General features: G+C 46.3%; 3 protein-coding genes across 3 annotated transcripts; all 3 read right to left on the bottom strand.

Moving 5' to 3' along the window:
• Positions 1–70: 70 nt before the first annotated feature.
• l3mbtl1 (L3MBTL histone methyl-lysine binding protein 1) lies at positions 71–8900 on the bottom strand. The gene is made up of 21 exons (XM_067240903.1): positions 8756–8900; positions 8486–8655; positions 8171–8294; positions 7814–7991; positions 7491–7629; positions 7358–7409; positions 7173–7264; positions 6905–7009; positions 6418–6553; positions 6219–6310; positions 5990–6141; positions 5757–5833; positions 5490–5575; positions 4945–5055; positions 4532–4673; positions 4065–4164; positions 3607–3804; positions 1172–1221; positions 895–1052; positions 449–511; positions 71–260 (listed from the first exon to the last, which is right to left on the bottom strand). Exons 1-21 carry the CDS (start codon positions 8898–8900, stop codon positions 126–128), a joined length of 2505 nt encoding a protein of 834 aa, XP_067097004.1. The 3' UTR covers positions 71–125.
• A 1207-nt stretch (positions 8901–10107) lies between these two features.
• Positions 10108–14635, bottom strand: LOC136945698 (serine/arginine-rich splicing factor 6-like). The gene is made up of 6 exons (XM_067239682.1): positions 14290–14635; positions 13736–13896; positions 12173–12297; positions 11872–12077; positions 11512–11574; positions 10108–11351 (listed from the first exon to the last, which is right to left on the bottom strand). The coding sequence occupies exons 1-6, from the start codon at positions 14394–14396 to the stop codon at positions 10871–10873; spliced, it is 1143 nt and encodes a 380-aa protein (XP_067095783.1). The 5' UTR covers positions 14397–14635; the 3' UTR covers positions 10108–10870.
• Positions 14636–15719: 1084 nt separating this feature from the next.
• On the bottom strand, positions 15720–20055 carry eif2s2 (eukaryotic translation initiation factor 2, subunit 2 beta). The gene is made up of 9 exons (XM_067240677.1): positions 19957–20055; positions 19063–19243; positions 18680–18780; positions 18324–18456; positions 17154–17254; positions 16808–16956; positions 16540–16596; positions 16162–16247; positions 15720–16039 (listed from the first exon to the last, which is right to left on the bottom strand). Exons 1-9 carry the CDS (start codon positions 19969–19971, stop codon positions 15864–15866), a joined length of 999 nt encoding a protein of 332 aa, XP_067096778.1. The 5' UTR covers positions 19972–20055; the 3' UTR covers positions 15720–15863.
• Positions 20056–20298: the final 243 nt, after the last annotated feature.

Here is a 20298-nt window from a genome sequence, read left to right as displayed (position 1 = left end):
ACTACCTCCATGCCTCCCTCCCTCCCACCCTCCCACTCTGATGGGTTCCCAACACCAAACACATGACAGGGGTGAGGGGGATTTGGAATGGATTTGGCACGTAATGATTGGCGGCTGACAGTCGGTCACTTGAGGCCCTCGTCGGTGCTCTTGAACATCAGTATAGCATTGGAGATCTTGAGGGCAGGACCCAGCTTGATGCTCATGATCTTGACGATGTCCGTCTGGGTAAGCAATAGGAAGGCCTCCCCATCAATCATCTACAGACAACGACATGGAGCCGAGTTTCAACAGGAGCAGCAAGACACCCAGACAGGAGATCAACAAACCTAAGAGACCGTTGGCCACAGGTAACAAAATGAAACATGTTCGTATTCAGTCAGTCATCAAGGTAAAGGCCTAGGTCTTTGTAGTGTCTGAGTCCTGTGTGCTCCACAGCTACACTTACTTCCTCTTTGAAGAGACGTGCCTGCTCCTCACAGCCAATCAGGTTCTGGACAAACTCAAACACCTGGGACACAAACACAACCAAGACCTTAACACAGTGGGGAGAGGCTGGTGTAAAACAGAGTCAGTTTAACTCTTGTGTTATCTTCGGGTCATTCTGACCCATCAGTCGTTGTGACCCACCGTCGTATTGCGACAACTTTACCGCATACAAAAACAAAGTGAAGCATTTTCTTTTAACCGTTGGGCTGTCTCAGACCCCCCACATTGCGAAGGTTAAAAGAAAATTATTTTTATTTGTTTTTGTATTGGGTAAAATTGGGTAAACACAACGATGATTCGTTATGAACCTTTGGGTCATGTGACCCGAAGGCAGCACAAGGGTTAAGTCAATATCTGGGTGTTGTGTGTCGCAGAGTGAGAGCCTGTCTGTGTTATGTGTGTTACCTCCTCTACTTTCCAGGCGGCCACTTGGCTGGCGTGTATTCCCTGGACTCCAGGGAGCAGCTTGCAGTGCTGCTCCCAGCACAGAGACAGGGGGCGGTCTGGTGGGCACGACAGGCCCGACATGAACAGAGATGGATACACGCCTTCCGAGGCCATTGCTACGACACAGGCAGGCAAACACGCACACACAGAATTGCAGTGGAAAATAGTGATAGATAACATCACATTCTTAATGTACACACAGTGCCAATGACAGGCGTACAGCTAGGATACTCACACTGGTATGTTCTCTGCTGATTCTTTCTGTATTTCGGAGGTCGGCCAATCCTTTGGAAGAGGAGAGGAAAGAAGGAGAGGAGAATGAGGGAAAAGTGGATGTTAAAGCGTGGCAGGTTAAACACTACTGTTGATTAATGGGTACATGAAGCACTCAAGATATGTATATCATTTAAAATATCTCCAAATGGTGTCTCCAAATGGTGTTAAAGACCAGTTTTTGGTGTTAGCATTAGCATATTAGCGCAATTCGGCGATGACGTCACGTTGGGGAGTCGTGGAGAGAGTGGAGAGTAGCCTCAGCCTAGTACTAGAACTATATGGCGACTGACAGGGATGAAGAAGAGGTGGCAAAAAACACTAATGTGTATGATGGCCCGCCGCCGTATAACTTTGAACCAAGTAGATATGAGAGGGCAAGTGAGGAATTGCCGAGACCTGATGACCGTCAAAGCCAATTAAATGGATGGTCCGAGGAGAGTGTCCTGGTGAGCTGCTATCATTTAGCAACGCAGCAACGAGGAGCTAGTCTACGAACAGCAGTGCACATATACAAAACATTTTTACTGTCAGTGAATAGCACCGAGTGAAAGTCAACGTTTTCTTTATAGTGACAGTGACCAGGGCCTGACATGAACTTTTTGAGGCACTTGTCCTTTGGACAAGTAGGGCCTATCCTACATTTACGTTTCACTTTTCCATGCACAAGAGTCGCGTCCGGGTAAAAATTGTGCCTTTGACCAACGAAGATGAGCTGTAATATTATACAAATGATAATAATTGAGGTGTTATACAAAATGTTATTTATTATATTAAAAATTTACACAATTTCTGCAGAATAAAACACTTTCTGTTATGTAGGCCTACTGTATTGCAGCTTCGTCCCAATATCTCTTGAACGGGGCTTATTGCTTAAAAGAGGACTTATTTACTGCGTCTTCTCAGTTACACTATCGGGCTTGGAAATACTGTGACTTGCTAAAGAAAAAGTACACGTGTCCCGGACAATCATGTCGTTAGCTGTAATTCAGATAAGTAGACTAGTAGGCTACTACCGGTAAACTTATCTAAACTCCTCAAAACGTTATTTCGGTCGATTATTCCTCCCCTTCAATAATACTAATTGGTATTGTATTTCATATCGTTGTAAAGCCTGATTAGACACCTTTACCACGAGCTACAACTTGTAAGGATCGTGCATTCGTGGAATGAGCAACACAGCTAACCGTGTGGGTAGCGGCCAAAATAATGTGCCAAAATCCCCTGCAATATTCTTCTGTTGTTATTCACTCTCGTTTTAAGTTGCTTGGTGGATTGGATGATTGCACTCCCACAGTAATAAGGTCAAAACAACACATATTGGCAATTTTTACACTTTATTCATTTTACACAGTCAGGGACCTCAGTAGCATGTGGAAGATCCATACGTAGCCACAACAGCTTGGCATCTCCTCCTCATGCTGGTCACCAGCCTGGTCACACACTGTAGTGGGATGGCATCCCATTCCTCAACCAGGATTTGTCGCAAGTCAGCCAACATGTTTGCGTTGGTCACTCTGACACTTACAGCACGCCCAAGCTGATCCCACTTGAAGCTCAAAACGAGAGTGAATACCAACAGAAGAATATTGCAGGGGATTTTGGCAATTTTGGGGGGGCCGGTACCCACACGGTTAGCTGTGTTGCTCATTCCACGAATGCACGATGCTTACAAGGTGTAGCCTAACTCGTTGTAAAGGTGACTAATCAGGCTTTCCAACTATATTAAATACAATTACCAATTGGTATTATTGAAGGGGAGGAATAATCAACCGAAATAACGTTTCCGAACTTTTTTGGAGGAATTTAGATCTAGAAATATAAGACATCATGCTAGCTATGGGCTAGCTATGGGCTAACTTGCCAGTCCCATCTGTAAAATCCCCCCAAGATCATCCCCAATTAACTATTTTCCCAGACGTTGTAAACACATTTCGATTAAATGTCCCACGTTTTGATGGTACTAGCAGAGCCCATATTAGACATTCTCTGGTACTAGCCTAGTGTTTATTTCTAATCGATTTCAATTGTCTCAAAGCGGGCATTGGTCTGTCGTCTCCCCAACGTGACGTCATGCAATGCACTGTGGGGGAAAGAAGAATCATTGCAAAAAGTAGCTACTTTTTCGTATTATATTCCATTTGTGACACCCAACAACATCAAATACAATGGATAACAGTTTAAATGTGTATTACCAACAACCAAATAGCGCAAATTCGTTGGAAAAATAAACCTGCCATATGGCCTTTAAGGGGTAGTGGGTTATGTAGAAGTCCTGAACACCTGCTCTCTCACACACACAAACACACACAATAATTTTCTCGCTCTCAGCCATCTACCTGTGTGTGTGTGTGTGTGTGTGTATACAGGCACGCGTGTATGTGTGTGTGTGGTTACCTGCCGTAGCGGGACTTCTTGGCCCTCTGGCCAAAGACCAGCAGGTTCCTTTTAGCCCCACCCGCTTCTGTGTCTGATAGGTCTGCCTTCAGCCGACCCTGGTTCCTCTCAGCCAACGGGCAGCCTGACAGACAGTGATGCGCAGTGAACCGACCAGTCACATGGCCCGAGCCGTCACACCCCGGTGTGGGACACTTCCTGAGTGACACAGAAAGACTGACTCCCTCAGCAAATCAGAAAGCACAATCTGAACCTGATGAAATACACTGTCCATTTGGTGTTCAATCCCTATTAACATACAAAGTACTTTCGAAGTAACAAAGGAATGGGAGAAATACATGCATTGTACTGCTTTAAAGATATTTCAGAACACGGTTCCACACTTCTACTGGAATTGGAGAGCTCCAGTTATGGCAGGGTGGCAGTGCTAGAAGGAGTGAGGCTGTGGACAGGCTGACCTGTGGTGGAAGCTGTACTTGGTGCTTCTGGGGTGGCTGAGGCTTTTACAGGCCATGGAGGGGTAACTGGACTGACCTGTAGTGGTGGGTTCCCTGGGACCTTTACACACGAACGCATGCATACACACGCACGCACACATGGATGCATAAACACGCATAGACACACATACATACACACACATGCACACACACACACGTACATAACACACCCGTACATAAAGAGGGCATAGAAGTAGTCAATGAAAGCTATTAAGAGGACACAAACAGGAATCACTGACGTAAAATCGCTAAGTTGAAAGCTTAGCGATTCCCTCCATTCACTGGAGGGAAAATGAATACTTCTGGTGACATCAGGAAGGTTCACAAAGCTACACGGTTTAGAGGTAGAGATGGAGACCTATGAAACTAGTTCAGCAGCACTGGATGATACCGTTTCATAAGATGCGGTACAGTGTGGAGGCTGTTACCTGGGGGCTGCTGTGTTTTGGATTCTCGGGGGGGCACCTTCAGGGGGTGACCTGTGCTCTCACACCAGCCCACAGGATGAAGGTCCCCATTGTCAGAGTCCATCCACTCATCATACATGTGACTCCAGCCATCATAGTGAACCTGGTTAGACAGGGGGAAGACAGGACACACAAGTATACATTTGACATTTATTCATTCGGTAGACATTTTTTATCGAGAGCGACATACAAAGGTTCATAGAATAAGTGCAGCAGATAAATCAAGGAGGACCATTCGCCGTGCTAACTGTGCCAACAATACCAAGGAACAGTCTGTGTTTACACTGTACACAGTACAGCAACATCTTATCTCAAATATTACATCACAAAAAGTTCTGGTTTTGCAGACACCACATATACACACACACACCAACCTTGATGCGGTGTGTGTCCACCTCCTCCACTGTGGCCACCCTGATCAGACCAGGGCTCCTCTTGTCCACAACCTCCAGACGCATCTGGGGCAGGAAACCATGTGCTGGCCGCTGACAATATAAGGAAATAAAACAACACAATCAAGTAAACAAACATTACACATCACAGAGCATCACAGACACCCATCCCAGATCTTAAAGCTCCCACACTCCAGCCCCCCTGTATTACCTCATGATAATAAGTTTGGTTATAGGTTCTGCTACTGTCCAGGTTCAGTAGTGCGCTGGTATTCAGGTGGCTGAGCGGTTAGAGAATCGGGCTAGTAATCAGAAGGTCGCTGGTTTGATTCCCGGCCGTGTCAAATGACGTTGTGTCCTTGGGCAAGGCACTTCACCCTACTTGCCTCGGGGGAATGTCCCTGTACTTACTGTAAGTCGCTCTGGATAAGAGCGTCTGCTAAATGACTAAATGTAAATGTAATGTAAAATGGTATATCCTGTCTGACTGAATGTCCTGGCTCCCAAAGTGACAGAAATATACTCACCACCGTGAAGTTCTCAGCAGACACTGCGGTGGAACCGGTCTCATCTAGGTACCGAGTCCAGGAGAAGCGTCCTGGATCTGGGTAGTCTGACCAGACAGAACCACACTGTCATATCTGTATCACTGTGTGAGTCAGAGAGCCTGTACTCTGCGCTAAACAGCTACACATAATTATGTCTCAAGTCACGCGGGACAAAGGATAGACTCCTACCATTAGGGTTGGTCAGGTTGGAACAAAGATGACACACCATTAACTGGCTAGACTCACCCTGCGGTGGCGTGAGGGGGAGGTTCCTTTCCTGGCACCAGCCAATGGGGTGGATGTATGGGCTGCTGGCATCACACCTACGTCAAAGACAGAAGGTGAGACTGACCTATCAGGTACAAGACGACCAGGCTATAACCGGGCTGTACAATGGCTGTGGCCATGACCTCACTTCCTTGTTTACAGGGGTAATTTCCAGTTTCTGGCAGGTTGCAACAGAGTTGGCAGAGCCTCACCAGTAGTCATAGGTGTCATCCCAGTTGTCAAAGTGAACCAGGAAGCGCTTGTCCACCACGTCGGTTACCGTGGCTACGCAGATGAGCGAGGGATTCATACGGTCGACCGCCTCTAGTTTCATGCCCACCTCGAACCCGCAGTCCATGTCAGTCTGACAAACACACACACACATCCAAAGGTCATGAAGGTCTATGTTGCGTAATGAGAGCAGAGTGCTGGGAAACGTACCCTGCCAGCACTGGCAAACAAATCCTTGGGGGCGGACTGTGCTTTAGTCATCCTCAGATAGTTGGCCCAGGTAAACTCTTCCTCCTTACAACCTGGGGAGCAAACACACACACACAAATACTGGTTTGCGGCTCAGTATCAGGACACAACAGCCCCCCCCCCCCCCCCCCCTCTCCCCCCAAGCCCAGCAGCACTTCACCTTTGGGGGTGTAGAGTTTGTGTCCCGTGCTCTCACACCATCCGGCGGGGTGGATGTCCGGGGAGTTGGCATTTACCCAGAAGTCATGGCAGTCAGAGTAGCCGTCGAAATGGAGGCGTAGCCTGTAACCACACACCTAGAACGCCCCAGGGAGTCTATGTGTGAAACCTTTTCCTCTCATTCTCTTACTCCCTCCTCTCTTTCTCTCTCTGCCTCATCCTTTTTTGGTGTATCTCTCCTCTTGTTCTCTGCTTGATTTGAACTAGCAGGGATCATCCTTAGTGCATGAGCAGGGGCGCCGTATAGGGGGGAAAAGTTGGGACAATTCACCAAAAATATAATAACTAATATAAATGATAAACTTTTTTTCATAGGGCCCAAAATTCCTGCCAGCGCCCCTGTGCATGAGTAGTGTGAAAGCAGTGGAGAGGATAAAAATGCTGATACAGTATAAAGGGCTATAGAAGCAGTGTTTATGAAGACCTACCTCGGCCACTGTTAGGACGAAGTACATGGAAGGGTGCTGGGGGTCAATGCCCTCCAGTTTCATCCCTTGCCGGAAACCGCTCTTACACTGGGGGACTCTCTGAGACTACACACACAGATACACACACACAATTTATAGACACACATTTAATTGAAAATACATCACGAAAAACTTCAAACAGACCTTTTCATGGAGCTACAGGCCTTGTCAGTACAATACAACACACAGCTCAGCACCAGGAGAGCGATAAGCAGGAAATGACACAGACCTCCTGGAAGAGCTTGACTGGAGCTGCAACCGCTTTCTGCTCCTCTAGGTAGAGAGCCCAGGTCCATGGCTCCTCCTTCCCATCTCCAGCACCTGCGGTCCGGGTCGCACACACAGACATGGCTGAACCATGGATGAATCAATCCATGAATGGGTGAATCAGCAAATGGCCCAAATGAGCCTTACCTGCTCTGTGGTGTCTGTCCTCTGCCTTCATGTCCAGCTCCATCTTCTCCTCCTGAAATCAAATGGCACGTGTCAGACCTCCACATCCTGCTGCATGTTACTGTGTGACTACTGGGAACCGCCGCTCCCTCACCAGGGCATCCAGGTCAGAGTCTTCCTCGGACGGACTCAGGTACTCCTTCCTCTTCCTCTTCTTCATGGGCTTTAGCAGTTCAGGGTTCAAAGACGACACCCTGCCCCCTGCCGGGACCTTCTCCACGCCCACGCTCCTCCTGAATGAAGAGCCCACAGGAGTGTGTGTGTGTGTTAGTGGGTGTGTCTGTGTGTGTTTGTGCGCATGCTCAGGCCTGTAGGCTTTCACGCTCCTCCTGAAGGAAGAGCCAACAGGAGTCTGTGTGTGTGTGTCTGTGTGTGTACGCACTTGCACAGGGCTGTCCAAGTGCGCTGTTCTCTTACTTCTCTGTCATTGGCTCCCTGCGTAGCTCTGCTGGGTAGGTTCTCTGCATCAGCGGCTCACAGCCCTCCCTTCGGACTGCACCTCCCAGAAATCCCTGGACCTCCGGCTCTGTCTTGATCGGTCTGTCGTGGAGCTGCTCCACAGCCGAGCCCTGAACAGAACTGTGGGGAAGCACATCTGCAGAGAAGCAGGAGTGAGAAGAGAGGTGCTGGAGATACTGCCAGAACAAACAGGAGGTGGGACCCCAACAAAATAACAGACATAAATTTTGGAGAAAAGTATTGCTTTAGTTTATGATCACATAGTGGACACAGTGGCCCTCCTGTCCTGCTACAGTGAGGCTGCCTGCTGCTCACCTGTTCGGTCAGTGGGTTTGGTCTCTGCATCTGCAGACTTCCCAGAAGTCCCTGCAGTTGGATCAGCTCTGCATGTTATAGCTGGGCTGACCACACCCAGAGGTGCGACCTCGCTCACACAGAACTGTACAGACATACACAAGACAATGTGTCAGATCTGTGACCATGCAAGTTGCAAGTGTTACTGTCTAAGACCTGTGGGCTAAAATATGCGTATGCCAATACCATGGCTTTAGCTTACCAAACACACACAGTCTTATATCGTAATGTTGATTTAACCCTGTCTCTGTCAAGTACAAGTTTACATAGTGTCACCTTGAGGCCGCTGCTGGGTAGAATGGCCATCCCCTCTTTCCACTCCAGCACATGGACAATGCTGCAAGCCCCGCCCACATGAGCGGCTAGAGGCGTGGCCACCTCTCCAGGTGCAGCTCCCAACCCTGCATCAGCAGCTGGAGCCACACCCACCTCCTGGGCTGGGACAGCTGAGGGCGATAGGGAGGGAAAAGTGGGTTACTACACTGTGAGGGACTGCTGAATTTGAATACATCATTGATACATCCATGCAGTCTTCCCAGCTCTTACCAGGCAGGAGGAGAGCTGTCGTGGTCTGGGTGCGTAGCTTCTTTGCCTGATTGTCATTGGAGAATTCATCGCTAGGGGTGGGGTCAGGGATCACTGGGTCTTTAGGTTCTTGGGGCAGAGCTTCTGTGTCCACTTTGGCACTCATGGCCGACCTCCGTCACTGCCACTGGAAAAAGACAAAGAGACGAGATAAACCACCAGCTACTCCAGTACAGAAAGTTTTAAACTTCATGTAAGTGAATGCCAGATGGTCTTCTCTAATGAGATGAGAAACAGTGAAGTGGATTAGTTCTCAACCTTCCAAGAAAAAGGAAAGTCAATGCGTGTCATTGACAGAAATGTAAACCTGCCCATAGTAATTCAATTAATTTCCATTTGAAGAGGTGAAACTGGAGTGGCAATTCTGAGATTTCTGTACAGAAATTAAAGCACGAGCACTGTTTTCTTGACTACTACTGGGGACACAGTGGCTGCGTATCATACATCCCCAAAGCAATACAGAGATGGAAAGTACAGTAGGCAGCTTAAGTACAGGCATTGCTCTTCATTAAAACAGAATCCCATTCGCTGTCACCTCGCGTGACTTTATGGCATTTTAAAACCCCATTTTAGCCAATTTACAAAACCTCCAAAGAGCAAAAGTCGATCCACAAAAGAAAAACCTAAGATTATATTTTTTATTTTCTCAAAACGGAACAATTCCGTTAAAATGGCGGAGGATCAGAAACCCTTGGAGCAAATTGAGGGAAAAAAGCTGAGACTATTCTATTTCTAAAAATGAACCCAACCAATCCTGGCAACCTCGAATGAATAAGCGTCGTTTCATGACAAGCGAAAAAAGGAACGCCATCACCATTATCATTCTGCGGTCGCCCTAATGACACTATACAGAAAATGTATTTATTTTACATCAGTGGTACCATATAGCTTTATTGCTAATTATATTCTGAAGTCCACGCACGCTGCATCTGTCAACCGCATTAACAATTTAAATCTTACCATTTTTTAAGATTGCAATTTAAAGATGACAATGTCTGCGACGGTTATTGGATTACAGTAACAGTAAAATGAGTTCATGCTTGCTGATCAATCCCATTCCTAAATTCAATTTGGCTTACCAGCGGTATCTCCTGCGCGTATGGATGTCTCATAGCGCATGCGTGGAACAGTCACTTTATACATCGTACCCTCAGCTCTGCGCTGATGTACCGTCCTACTTCCATAATGGCTGTACATCATTTCATCGATGATTTTAAAAACCACAAGCTGTAAAAGGTTAAATGACAAGCCTCGTTTGATTCGTAATTTGTATTCAACCTTCCATTGACGGATTGAAAACTACGCATATCACATGCAAGACAAATCAGTGCATTTTAATACGATTTTTTATTAAATGTAATAAAAAACAAAACAAAAAAAGATTGACATGGTTACATAAATTAGAACTGAGTCTCAGCTGTGTTTTAGGGTGCGACGTCATCGAACAGAGGTGAGAACATGTACAACCTGGTTGACTGGGCCCAACTTAAGTTATTTAGTAGAAGACCCTTGACACGAGCCAAATTCTGTTGGTGGTGCTCAGGAGAAAAATGTCAAGACTCCATTTACCATCAGGCTTACTTAAATACATCCTGTTCCTTTAACAAGCAGTAGACAGATAAGGACCTAATCACGGTCTTCTCCATTACATATTTCATGTTCAATTAAATGAAGAAAATCAAGCGCCACAAAAGTATTTGATCAGGTTATGACCAAAAGATAACATTTAAAGCCAAAGTAAACATCAAACTCAAATCAAAGAACAGGCTTGATCTCATTACAAAGCCTGTTTTGAAAAGCTCCATGTACAATGAATATACAAAAAAGAAAAACTGGGAGGGAGGGAGTCAAGATGAGCAGCGTTACCAACTGCTACAAAACTACACAGTGTATATGAAGTTTACATGACTGCGGCGGTGTGGGAGCCAATCGTATCAACTCTACACAGGACACGCCCCTGACCCGCCCCCCAGGGCTGCTCTAGGTCAGCTGCACCAACACCCTCCCCACTCCAGGGATGTCTTGTGGGTTCTACAGGACACGCATGAAGCAAACAAGAAGACAGCTGATGGGATCCTAATCCTGGGAGGTGGATCTAGACCTGGAGCGAGACGGAGAGCGGGACTTGGAGCGAGAGGCTGAGCGCTTCTCTTCCGATTTCGAGCGGCGCTTGTCTGCGGGCAGGGAGGGGGAGCGGGAGCCAGACTTGGCATGGGGCTCGTCAGTCCCATTCTCCACGGGAGAGGCGGAGCGACTCCGGGGCTTCTTACTGACAGACTTGGACTCCTTGGACTGGCTGCAGGAATCCCGCTCAGACTTCACCTTGGAGCGGGACTTGGAGCGGGACTTGGAGCGGGACTTGGAGCGGGACTTGGAGCGGGACTTGGAGCGGGACTTGGAGCGGGACTTGGAGCGGGACTTGGAGCGGGACTTGGAGCGGGACTTGGAGCGGGACTTGCGTGTGCGAGAGCGTGATTTATTGGAGGCCGACTTGGAACGAGCCTTCCTGTCAGACTTGGAGCGGGAACGCCGTCTCTTGTGGCTGTGGGAACGAGACCTGCAAGATGGGACAGAACCTGGAATGTTTAGAAACTCAGGACACTGATGTTACTTGTCTTTGTATGGGGGGGGGGGGGGGGGGGGGGGGAATAAAGGAGAAAAGGGCAGGGGGTTATGGGTAAGAGGCGGGAGGGAGAGGGGAAGGAGAGCCACATTACCTGGAGCGAGATCTGGAGTGGCTCTGGGAGCTCCTACTGCGAGAACGACGGCAGCTGCGAGACCTGGAGGAGGAGGGACCAGTCAGATGACAGGATCAGCTACACTGGTCAACAGTCATCTGCAACAGGCACATTAGACCCCACTACAAACCTGAGTGCAGCACAACAACGTCCCCTGCCCTCCCTTCTCACCTGGAGCCCCCACTGTCTCACCTGGGGCCCCCACTGTCTCACCTGGGGCCCCCACTGTCTCACCTGGGGCCCCCACTGTCTCACCTGGGGCCCCCACTGTCTCACCTGGGGCCCCCACTGTCTCACCTGGGGCCCCCACTGTCTCACCTGGGGCCTCCCCTGTCTCACCTGGAGCGGCTGCCGGAGTAGGAGCGGCGGCTGCGGCGGGGCCGGTCCTCCACCAGGCGGATCTTCCTGCCGTTAATGTCAGTCCCGTCCAGCTTGTCCAGGGCCCGCTTCATGTCCGAGTGGGAGCGAAACTCGATCACGCCCTCATTGGTGCGTTCCTTGTGCGCGTCGGCGTACGTGACCTCGCCGGCCTGTCGCATGAAGTCCTGCCAGACACGAGAGCGGAAACAGAAGTCAGACCACCAGCCTGGCATCTAAAAACAGTTTATTATAGCAACCCACCACGTCCTCTTTCTGTTACCTTGAGGTCCTGCCAGCTGCAGCGACTCGACAGGTTTTCCACGATTAACCGGTACTCTGTGCGGACTGGCGGCCCATACTTGTCCCTGCCAGTACGGCTCCTGGTGCTGTAACCACCACTACTGCCTTTAGGAGGACAGGACACACACACAGTCAGACCACGACACCCTGGTACAGACAGCCCTAAGACTGTAGGGCTTAGCTAAACACAAGAGACTGCTTGCTAGCAGGGACAGAAGTAAGGTTTACACTCTTTTAAGATGTGTCCACTGGTGAGGTCAACACAAACATTTCGGTACAAGCCTTGGGCACTGGGTCTTAGTAAGTCTGTACAGCCTCTGGGAGGTGGTTCTCTGCTATGAACACCACTGTATCTGTTAGCAGCTACACAGCATGTTTGGCTGGGCAAGACAGTTGTCGTGCTTTAGCCATGTCAACAGATGGACAGTGATGCTCTAGCACACCATGGAACCTAGGAACACAGATAAAGGGTCTTCCTCAAAACTGCTTCAAATTTAGTTAGACTGCCAACTTGTCATCATTACACTACAGAGTTGTCGTTTTGACTGGTTGTCAACCTAAATACTATATAGTTTGGTTTTCTGACTTACAGTAAGCGGTAACAATGATCGCTCCACTTATTCTGTCAACATAGAAACCAATGGGAATCCTCACCATCACCCCTGGTCTATTGGCAAAAGGCTGCTGTCATCATGGCTTCCGGTTAGGTCAGCCAAGGGTCAAGGGGCAAAGGTCACACACACATTGTAAGGTGAAAGCCAAGGCCAAACGGGACAGGCAGTCATCTTAGCCAGTCATCTTTAGCCTCAATGGACTCGGACTCAGCCCGCAACTGGACTCTTTCAAATTGAAACATCAAGGACTTTTGTTAATGTTGAAAAAAAATCAAACTGAAGAAGAAAAAAACATTTCACATGTAATGGTATTTAACTAACCAGACTACATGGATGATAAAATGAGTATTTGCAGTTGTAAATACATTTGCTGACAATAAAAAAATATTTAAAAGTTAACATCCTCCAGGAAGCCAACACTGGGGAAGAGAAGGTCATTATGAACATTTGCAAATCATAAGACATCAATCCAACTACAAAATCAAATTTAATAAAATATTAGTTTTTGTAAACTAAAGTGTTTCACTGAGCTAGGTATGATCCAATTTCAGGTAACCTAGATTGTCCACAAACATGATCAACTGCTGCACAGGGGAACATCACGAATATTTCCTTCCTAGATTGAAGTCTTCACAATACGATAGAGGGGACCCTTATGGACAGTATATATGTTCATTGAAATTACAAGAAAAGGTGTATTTAAAACCATCACATTCCTACCCCGTGGCAAAGAGAGACCATATGAACTAGCTAACGTTTGCTACTTGACGTTTATTCCGACAGCATGCACTCAAAATGCTGAATCTACCAGTTAGACCCATCTGCTTTATCAGTTGTCAGCAGGATCACTTCCCACATGTGTGCAGATCATAAACTCTTCACTCCAGGAGAAACGGGAGGGGGAGTATTTTGGAATACACTGCACTTACTGCGCCGACTTCCCCCGTGACCCCCTGCGTATCCATCCCGGTCACGTCGCGGTCCTCTGGCATGTTCGATAATGACGCGCTCCCCACACAACTCCTTCCCATTTAGCTCATACACTGCGTCGTCAGCGTCCCGGTTGTCTTCGAACTCGACGAATCCGTATCTGAAACATTAAGCATTCAATTAACTAAAAATTTATGCTATGCGTAGTCTCTCTACACAACATTGCCCGTAAAGTTGCTTTATGATTACTTGCATGAGCGGATTCGGAGCACGACAGCTAGCTAGCTAACCAACTATTCCCAAAAACATGGCTAACGTTACAGCCATTTTGGCCATGCGGTTGGAACCATGCAACGAACTAAGTCACTACTGCACCTGGCTAGACAGCAAGATATAAATCTAAACTACAACTTTGACAGTTGACATCAACAAAACTGACACGGCATTTAGGGAACAATACCTGCACTATTGTCTAGCTAAACTCACTAGCTCATTTGCACGACCAGTGACGTTCTTCTACAGTAACTAGGCTCGCCTAGCATAGCTCACTCACCCATTTTTCAAATCGATTTCCATGAGCTTTCCATATCCACTAAAAAATCTCTGGATGTCTTTTTCACGAACATGATAACTCAGACGCCCAACATACACGCGAGGCATATTTGAGGATCTTTAGTATGTTACAAAAGCAAGGTAATCAACGAAATACAACGTTTGAGCCACTTCGTTTGTTGGTCGTTCCGTTCATCCCTACGTCAGCTCAATGTATTTAAATCCATTCGTGACGCCCCTTGGAAACACTGCGCGAGAATTCTGAAGCCTTCTCAGGTCAGCTTGTCCCCGACAGTGCTTAAAGTGATACATGTAGAGGTTGTGGACAATTTCAACCGAGGAGGGGAAAGCTGGGGTCAGTTGTATTACATATTCCTGTCGTATAGTTTTCTTCACTGCAGTGCAGGCACTAACAGGGTGAATGCAATGTTTATAATTCAGACTCTACATTAAGGGGCGCCACAAGGGGGTTAAATGAACGGATTCAAAAGAATAAAACGCCACAACGTCCATTACAAAAGCCAGCGGTGAGAGTCTAATCTTTTATTTGTGTAAAAACCAGTTTCAAAACATTTCGAAAGGGACTTTCTTCATGTTTTATTTGGACAAATGATTTCATCTCCATTTGCCAGATCATACTCTTGCCTACTACAACTGAAATGGAAATGAATGCATGACATGAGGCGCAAGGTCAGAAGTATGCTTACTCAAAAGTAAATTCCTGTCAATGCCATAACATACAGTTATCTGTTGAATGTTCAGTCCTCACACACTCTAGACCAAATCCCCATGTTGTCTTATACTCACACTTAATTGCTGCACTCCCCAAACCTGACAATCTTCTGCGAAGGTAGCATTACCCCCCTTTTGCTCTACAGCAATAAGGAGGTAGATATAACAGAGGCCGCTAAACAAGACACTGTAACACACCAAGATCTAAGAACAACCTGTACACTAGTAGGGATCAAACCTGGACAATCTCAATGAGTACTTAGGATGTAGGGCCATAGTATGCAATGTACAGTTGGCTGTATAGTAGTATAAGTACTACTACCCTGCATTCTGGGTACATGCTAACTCATCGTTTTGCACAACACCATAATCATCTTGTCACCTGTCTACGTTTTTTTATAACGTTGGTCAGACATGTGGGTTGCATTCATTCACACCATGAAAAATCAGAATAGGGAGTAAGTTTCAAGCTATATCATGTCAAGGTTAACTTGTAAAAATACGTTTTTTTTTCTTTCCTTCCTCCAGAAATCACAGCAACTGAAAAAAAAAAAAAGATTAGCGATGGTGGTGTGGTAGGGGTGTTTGTGGGACTGATGCATCCATTAAGAGCTCCTTTCAGCCTCAGAAATCTTCAAACCAGTAGGCACACAGCTTTACACTCTTCTTCTCACATACTGGGTAGATGGGGAGGGGGGGAGGGGGGGAGGGGGCACATCGCAGCACTACCAAACCCTCACTGTCCAATAATAGGACAGTCAAATTATCAAGGGGGGCCTTCATCCTGCCCCAGGCCCCAGGGGTAAGGGCGAGAGCAGGTAGGAGGCCCAGTTAAAGGGGCCTCTAGTTGGCCTTGGCGCGGAGCTGGGCCCTCTTGCCGGTGACAGCCTGGAAGCCGGTCTTGATGCTGGCCACAGAGCAGCGGGAGTGGCAGGTCTCACACTGCAGGAAGTAGAGACGCGTGTCCTTCTGGAGGATGGTGTCTGGGGACCGGCAGGTGTGGCACGTCACATACTCCTCTGCAGAGATGAGACAGAGAGATGGGTGAGGTCCCGATACAAAGGAAGGGGCTGAAACTGAGGAGCAGTCAGAGAGAAAGACAGACATGTTGACGCAAAGGAATAATCTATTCCCAACTTACTGATATATCTTCTCAAGACATTTTCAATCTGTTTCTGTTGAAATCTTCCTTTGATCACAAGCTGGTTATTTCCATCTATGGAGCCACTGAAAGAGGAGTGGAGCAAACATTGTATACTGATGTTTATAACGTTACTATCAACCATTGATTAACACAAATAATCGTAGAAATTAGGGATGCACGATATATCGGCGGCCTTATTGGTATTGGCCGATGAATGTTCATTTTCAGTGTTATTGTTATAGGTCCAATAAGAAAATGTGGTCAATAAATTAAAGCCAATAATTTATGGATTATTGGCTATAAAAGAGTTATTGGTATCGGCCAAAATTTCCATATCGGTGCATCCCTAGTAATAGTAGGGAAAGATCATTTTACCTTGTTCCCAGCTCAGCCAATAGAAAGGCGAGGAGATGTTTGGGCTGACGATGCAACCTAAAACCAAGAACATGAGACAGCAGTTGAAAACACACTCAAATCTACCTTACTTCTTCAAACAGGCATGCCGTTATACCTGCATTGCAGTATTTATACACTGGCTCTCTTACAATAGTGAATTTCATCCACTGAATGAAAACACGGGAGGGGGGGGGGGGGGAACATCGAGTGTACTTCGAGAAATGTGTATGCGATGATGGAGTCTCACAGTTTGCAGATGTCAGTGAAGTTGACAAAGGAGGTCTTCTTGGTGCCCACTCTAACCACCTGGGGTGGCTTCATCACAAATTTCCTCTTCTCCCCAGCAACCATGTCTGGGTTCTTCTCACGCATGATGTTGAAGACCCGGTTCAACAGCTAAGGATGTAAGATTATGGTTTATGAAGATTAGGGTTTTATAACTGACTTGTCTATGCCCTACAGGTTTACCTTTCATTGTTCCAGATTAATTTGACCAAAAGCACATCCTAATACACCAATGGCTACCTTGTGGATGGCACCCTTTATAGCAAGGATGAATGACCTGATCTTGTGAATGGAAGAGACAAGCCTACCTCGTCATACGTGTAGTCTCTCTCTGTCCCCGCCCATGCCGGCCCGGTCTGTGAGCTGAAGGAGATTCCATCGTTGTTCTTCCCCTCCTCATCTTCCAGAGCTAAACAGCAACATGATATTAGTGAATGCTGTATTTTACAAAAGAGATACAAGAAACTAGTGTCGTCACAAAAAAACGGTCCTCCGATACTCAAAGAAAACGGTACAATACCAGAATATCTGAAGTTAGGATAGTAACTGGTACCTGGGTAACCGGGTCTACCCGGTACCCATGCAGAGTTGGACACTGACACTGACAAGCACAGTGTTGGACACTGACACTGACAAGCACAGAGCCACTAGCAACTTGCTCTCTAAAAAGTTGATAAAAAGTTGCTAGATTTGATTTTTTGTCACTAGGGAAGGGGAAAAGTCACTAAATCTAGTGACAAAGTTGTTTAAATTGGCAACACTGGACAAACAGCTAATGCTGCAGGGGCTCCACTAAAAAGTGTCGACAAGAAAAGTGGAAGAGCCACGTATTGAAATATTTGAGTATTTTTGATCTCTACAATGATCTCTAAGTCACCTGCTGAGTTTGCTTAATGTAAAAAAAATGTTTGCCTTTAGGTCTACATGCATTGTGATTGTATTAATGTTCTGTTGTCATAAGTAGGCTACAGCCTTAGATATTGTAGGTGACTGTTACTGTCAACAAATGAGTTGTTCAGTAACCCATTTTAGTTTTGGTATCGAAAATGGTACAGAGTACCTTGAAATTTCACTGGTATTGGTACTGACTACTGATGTTGGTACTGTGACAACACTAAATGAAACCATTCTGCATCTCGGATACCTGAGCTCTTACAGTCTTCCACATGCACAGAAATATAGTTTGAGGCTTGTTACATCAAAGCAAACCACAAGTTTTGTGAAAGGGCTTTTTCCTTTTTTGAATCCCAAACGGATTTTTGAAAATGATAACACCCATTTTCCAGATCACAACTTTAAACCTGGAATTTGACTTGGCATGCAATGCAGATGTTATGCCCCTGTGAGGTAATAGGGATAGGTGCAGTCCTCTGGAAACAGGAGTGAAGTTAGGGAGCCATCTACAGATAGCTAAAAAGGAAGCTATACTCATGCAGAGGCCAAAAGGTTATAAGCAGGATGTCCAGGGTTATCCATACCGTCGTCTTTTTCCAGGTCCTCTCCCTCCTCCTGGAAGTCGACCTTCTTAGGCTTCTTCTTCTTGGCCGGCAGCATTAGGTCCAAGTCGTCCTCCTCCATAACCTCTGTCTGCTCACCCTCAATCTTCAACTCCTGGAGGTATCACAGGAGAGGAAGAGCGAAAAAGAGAGAGGATAAGAGGGTTAAATCAGATTTTTAAAAGTGAGCACAAGTACAACTACACATAGGACTACAACATTGTCGGTCATGAGAAGCAGTTGAAGCGTGTGATGATCCCACTCGGAATCGTCTTGAGTGTCTACACATGCCCATTACACAATCATACATGTGGTATACAACTAAAAGAACAACTGACCTTGACCCCTTCCTCGATGTCATTTTCAAACACCTTCTTCGGCTTCTTTTTCTTCTTCTTCTGATTGAAGAAGTTCAGATCATCTAGGTCATCTGATTGCTCTGAGAAACAAAGTGTAACACACCATTACTTACTTGTTGGTATAACATCAGAGCTGACTAAATGGTGCACTAATACTGTACAGCAAACATGGCATGATAATAAATGCTTTTATACTGTTTTGTAAAGAATGGAGCCTAAGAATATTTAGGATAGTTTACTAAATGAGGGGAAGCTTCGGCAGAGGTTTGAGACCCCTACTTACCTTACTTTAGAAGGGGTGAAATTGGGACCACGCCCAAAAACCTGTCAGGTCAAACAATGTTTTTGGGATGACACCCTACCTTTCTTCCTGCTGTCATCCTCGTCCAGGTCCAGCTCCCTGTCATCCCCACCGTCAGGTTCCACCTCCTTGGCCTCCACCTGCTGGGGCTCCTCCCCCTGCCCGTCTCCTCCTTCCTCCTCCAGCATGAAAGGCTTCTTCTTCTTCTTCTTTTTCTTACTCATGTTGGGGTCGAAAATCATCTGAGGAATATCGGAGAAAAGGGAGTTTGAATTGACCGCTCAAGATTGTTGGACATGAAAGTAACTGACAGAGTGATTGATTTGGACGATGGGCAGAACTGGTTATCTAGACAACTAGTAATAGTGACTATCTCATTTAAAAAAGGTTTAGTATGACTGCGTCGATACATCTTAAAACCGACGCCCAGATGGCACACTTTTGAGGGGGGGGGATCTGATCGCCTCATCTCTGAATAGACACACACTGGCAGATAAATACTGCACATATCAATGTAACGTTAAACCAGTCAGAGTTATATGATGCCACTCCTGCAATTTCACAAAAGACCGAAAAAATTATGTTAGCTAACTGACAGAGCACTCAATATGGTATATTACATTGCTCCTTAGACAGACTCAATTAGATTATTGTAACATACATTCCCCCAAATTGCAAAACGTTTGGCAAGTTTAATATTTTTTCAAGCTGGCTATCTAGCAACCTACATTGTTCCAGCCAGCTAACGTTAGCATATTAGCTGAGCATGCAATCACCATGTGTTGGAAATGATGTCGAAGCTAGCTAGTAGCCTAGCTACTGGAGAAGCCTTGGCGGTCTATGTGAGGCCCAAAGTCGTTCATTCTCAACGATCACCCCTAGTATGTACTGTCATTTCCTTAGACTCCCTCATAAAATAGAGTTAAGATGTCGGTGGATAAAACGTGATAGTTACCTCGTCTCCTGACATGTTTGCTGTATATGTATAGCTCCTGAAAAGTTTTTATCCGCTAGTCAATTTCTCGAGCAAGCAAGCGACGCTCAAATGTCTTGCATCAGCGCTGGGTTTCCAATGAGCATGCGCCAAGCAATTCCCTCACGTCAATTCTTTGCGACATTTTTGCTGCTTGTGCAGTTGGGATGCATTCAAAACAACAATTGTTAAAAAAGAACTAGCGATTCGTTAACTTTTTGGAACACGTTCCACACAACCCCTCATAAATGAACATAGCCCATTTTTTGCATGACTAATAGCCTACTTATTACTTATTATCAATTATCAGTCGTGTGCGGCTTC

Source organism: Osmerus mordax, chromosome 7 (assembly GCF_038355195.1).
Source record: "Osmerus mordax isolate fOsmMor3 chromosome 7, fOsmMor3.pri, whole genome shotgun sequence".
NCBI classification, from domain to species: Eukaryota; Metazoa; Chordata; class Actinopteri; order Osmeriformes; family Osmeridae; genus Osmerus; species Osmerus mordax.
The sequence above is the reverse complement of the archived record's forward strand: the minus strand, read 5'-3'. Positions and strand labels throughout refer to the sequence as shown.

Excerpts from the sequence above, each read along its gene's own strand:
- l3mbtl1 (XM_067240903.1), bottom strand. The coding sequence starts at position 8,900 with ATGAGTGCCAAAGTGGACACAGAAGCTCTGCCCCAAGAACCTAAAGAC. Across the intron at positions 6,554-6,904 it reads TCGTCCTAACAGTGGCCGAG|GTGTGTGGTTACAGGCTACG; the intron begins GTAGGTCTTCAT and ends GGGGCGTTCTAG. Across the intron at positions 1,053-1,171 it reads TCAGCAGAGAACATACCAGT|CAATGGCCTCGGAAGGCGTG; the intron begins GTGAGTATCCTA and ends CCTGTGTCGTAG.
- LOC136945698 (XM_067239682.1), bottom strand. The coding sequence starts at position 14,396 with ATGCCTCGCGTGTATGTTGGGCGTCTGAGTTATCATGTTCGTGAAAAA. Across the intron at positions 13,897-14,289 it reads GAAATCGATTTGAAAAATGG|ATACGGATTCGTCGAGTTCG; the intron begins GTGAGTGAGCTA and ends TTAATGTTTCAG. Across the intron at positions 12,078-12,172 it reads GCAGCTGGCAGGACCTCAAG|GACTTCATGCGACAGGCCGG; the intron begins GTAACAGAAAGA and ends CGTGTCTGGCAG.
- eif2s2 (XM_067240677.1), bottom strand. Across the intron at positions 18,457-18,679 it reads ACATCGAGGAAGGGGTCAAG|GAGTTGAAGATTGAGGGTGA; the intron begins GTCAGTTGTTCT and ends TGATACCTCCAG. Across the intron at positions 16,957-17,153 it reads GAGACTACACGTATGACGAG|CTGTTGAACCGGGTCTTCAA; the intron begins GTAGGCTTGTCT and ends TTACATCCTTAG.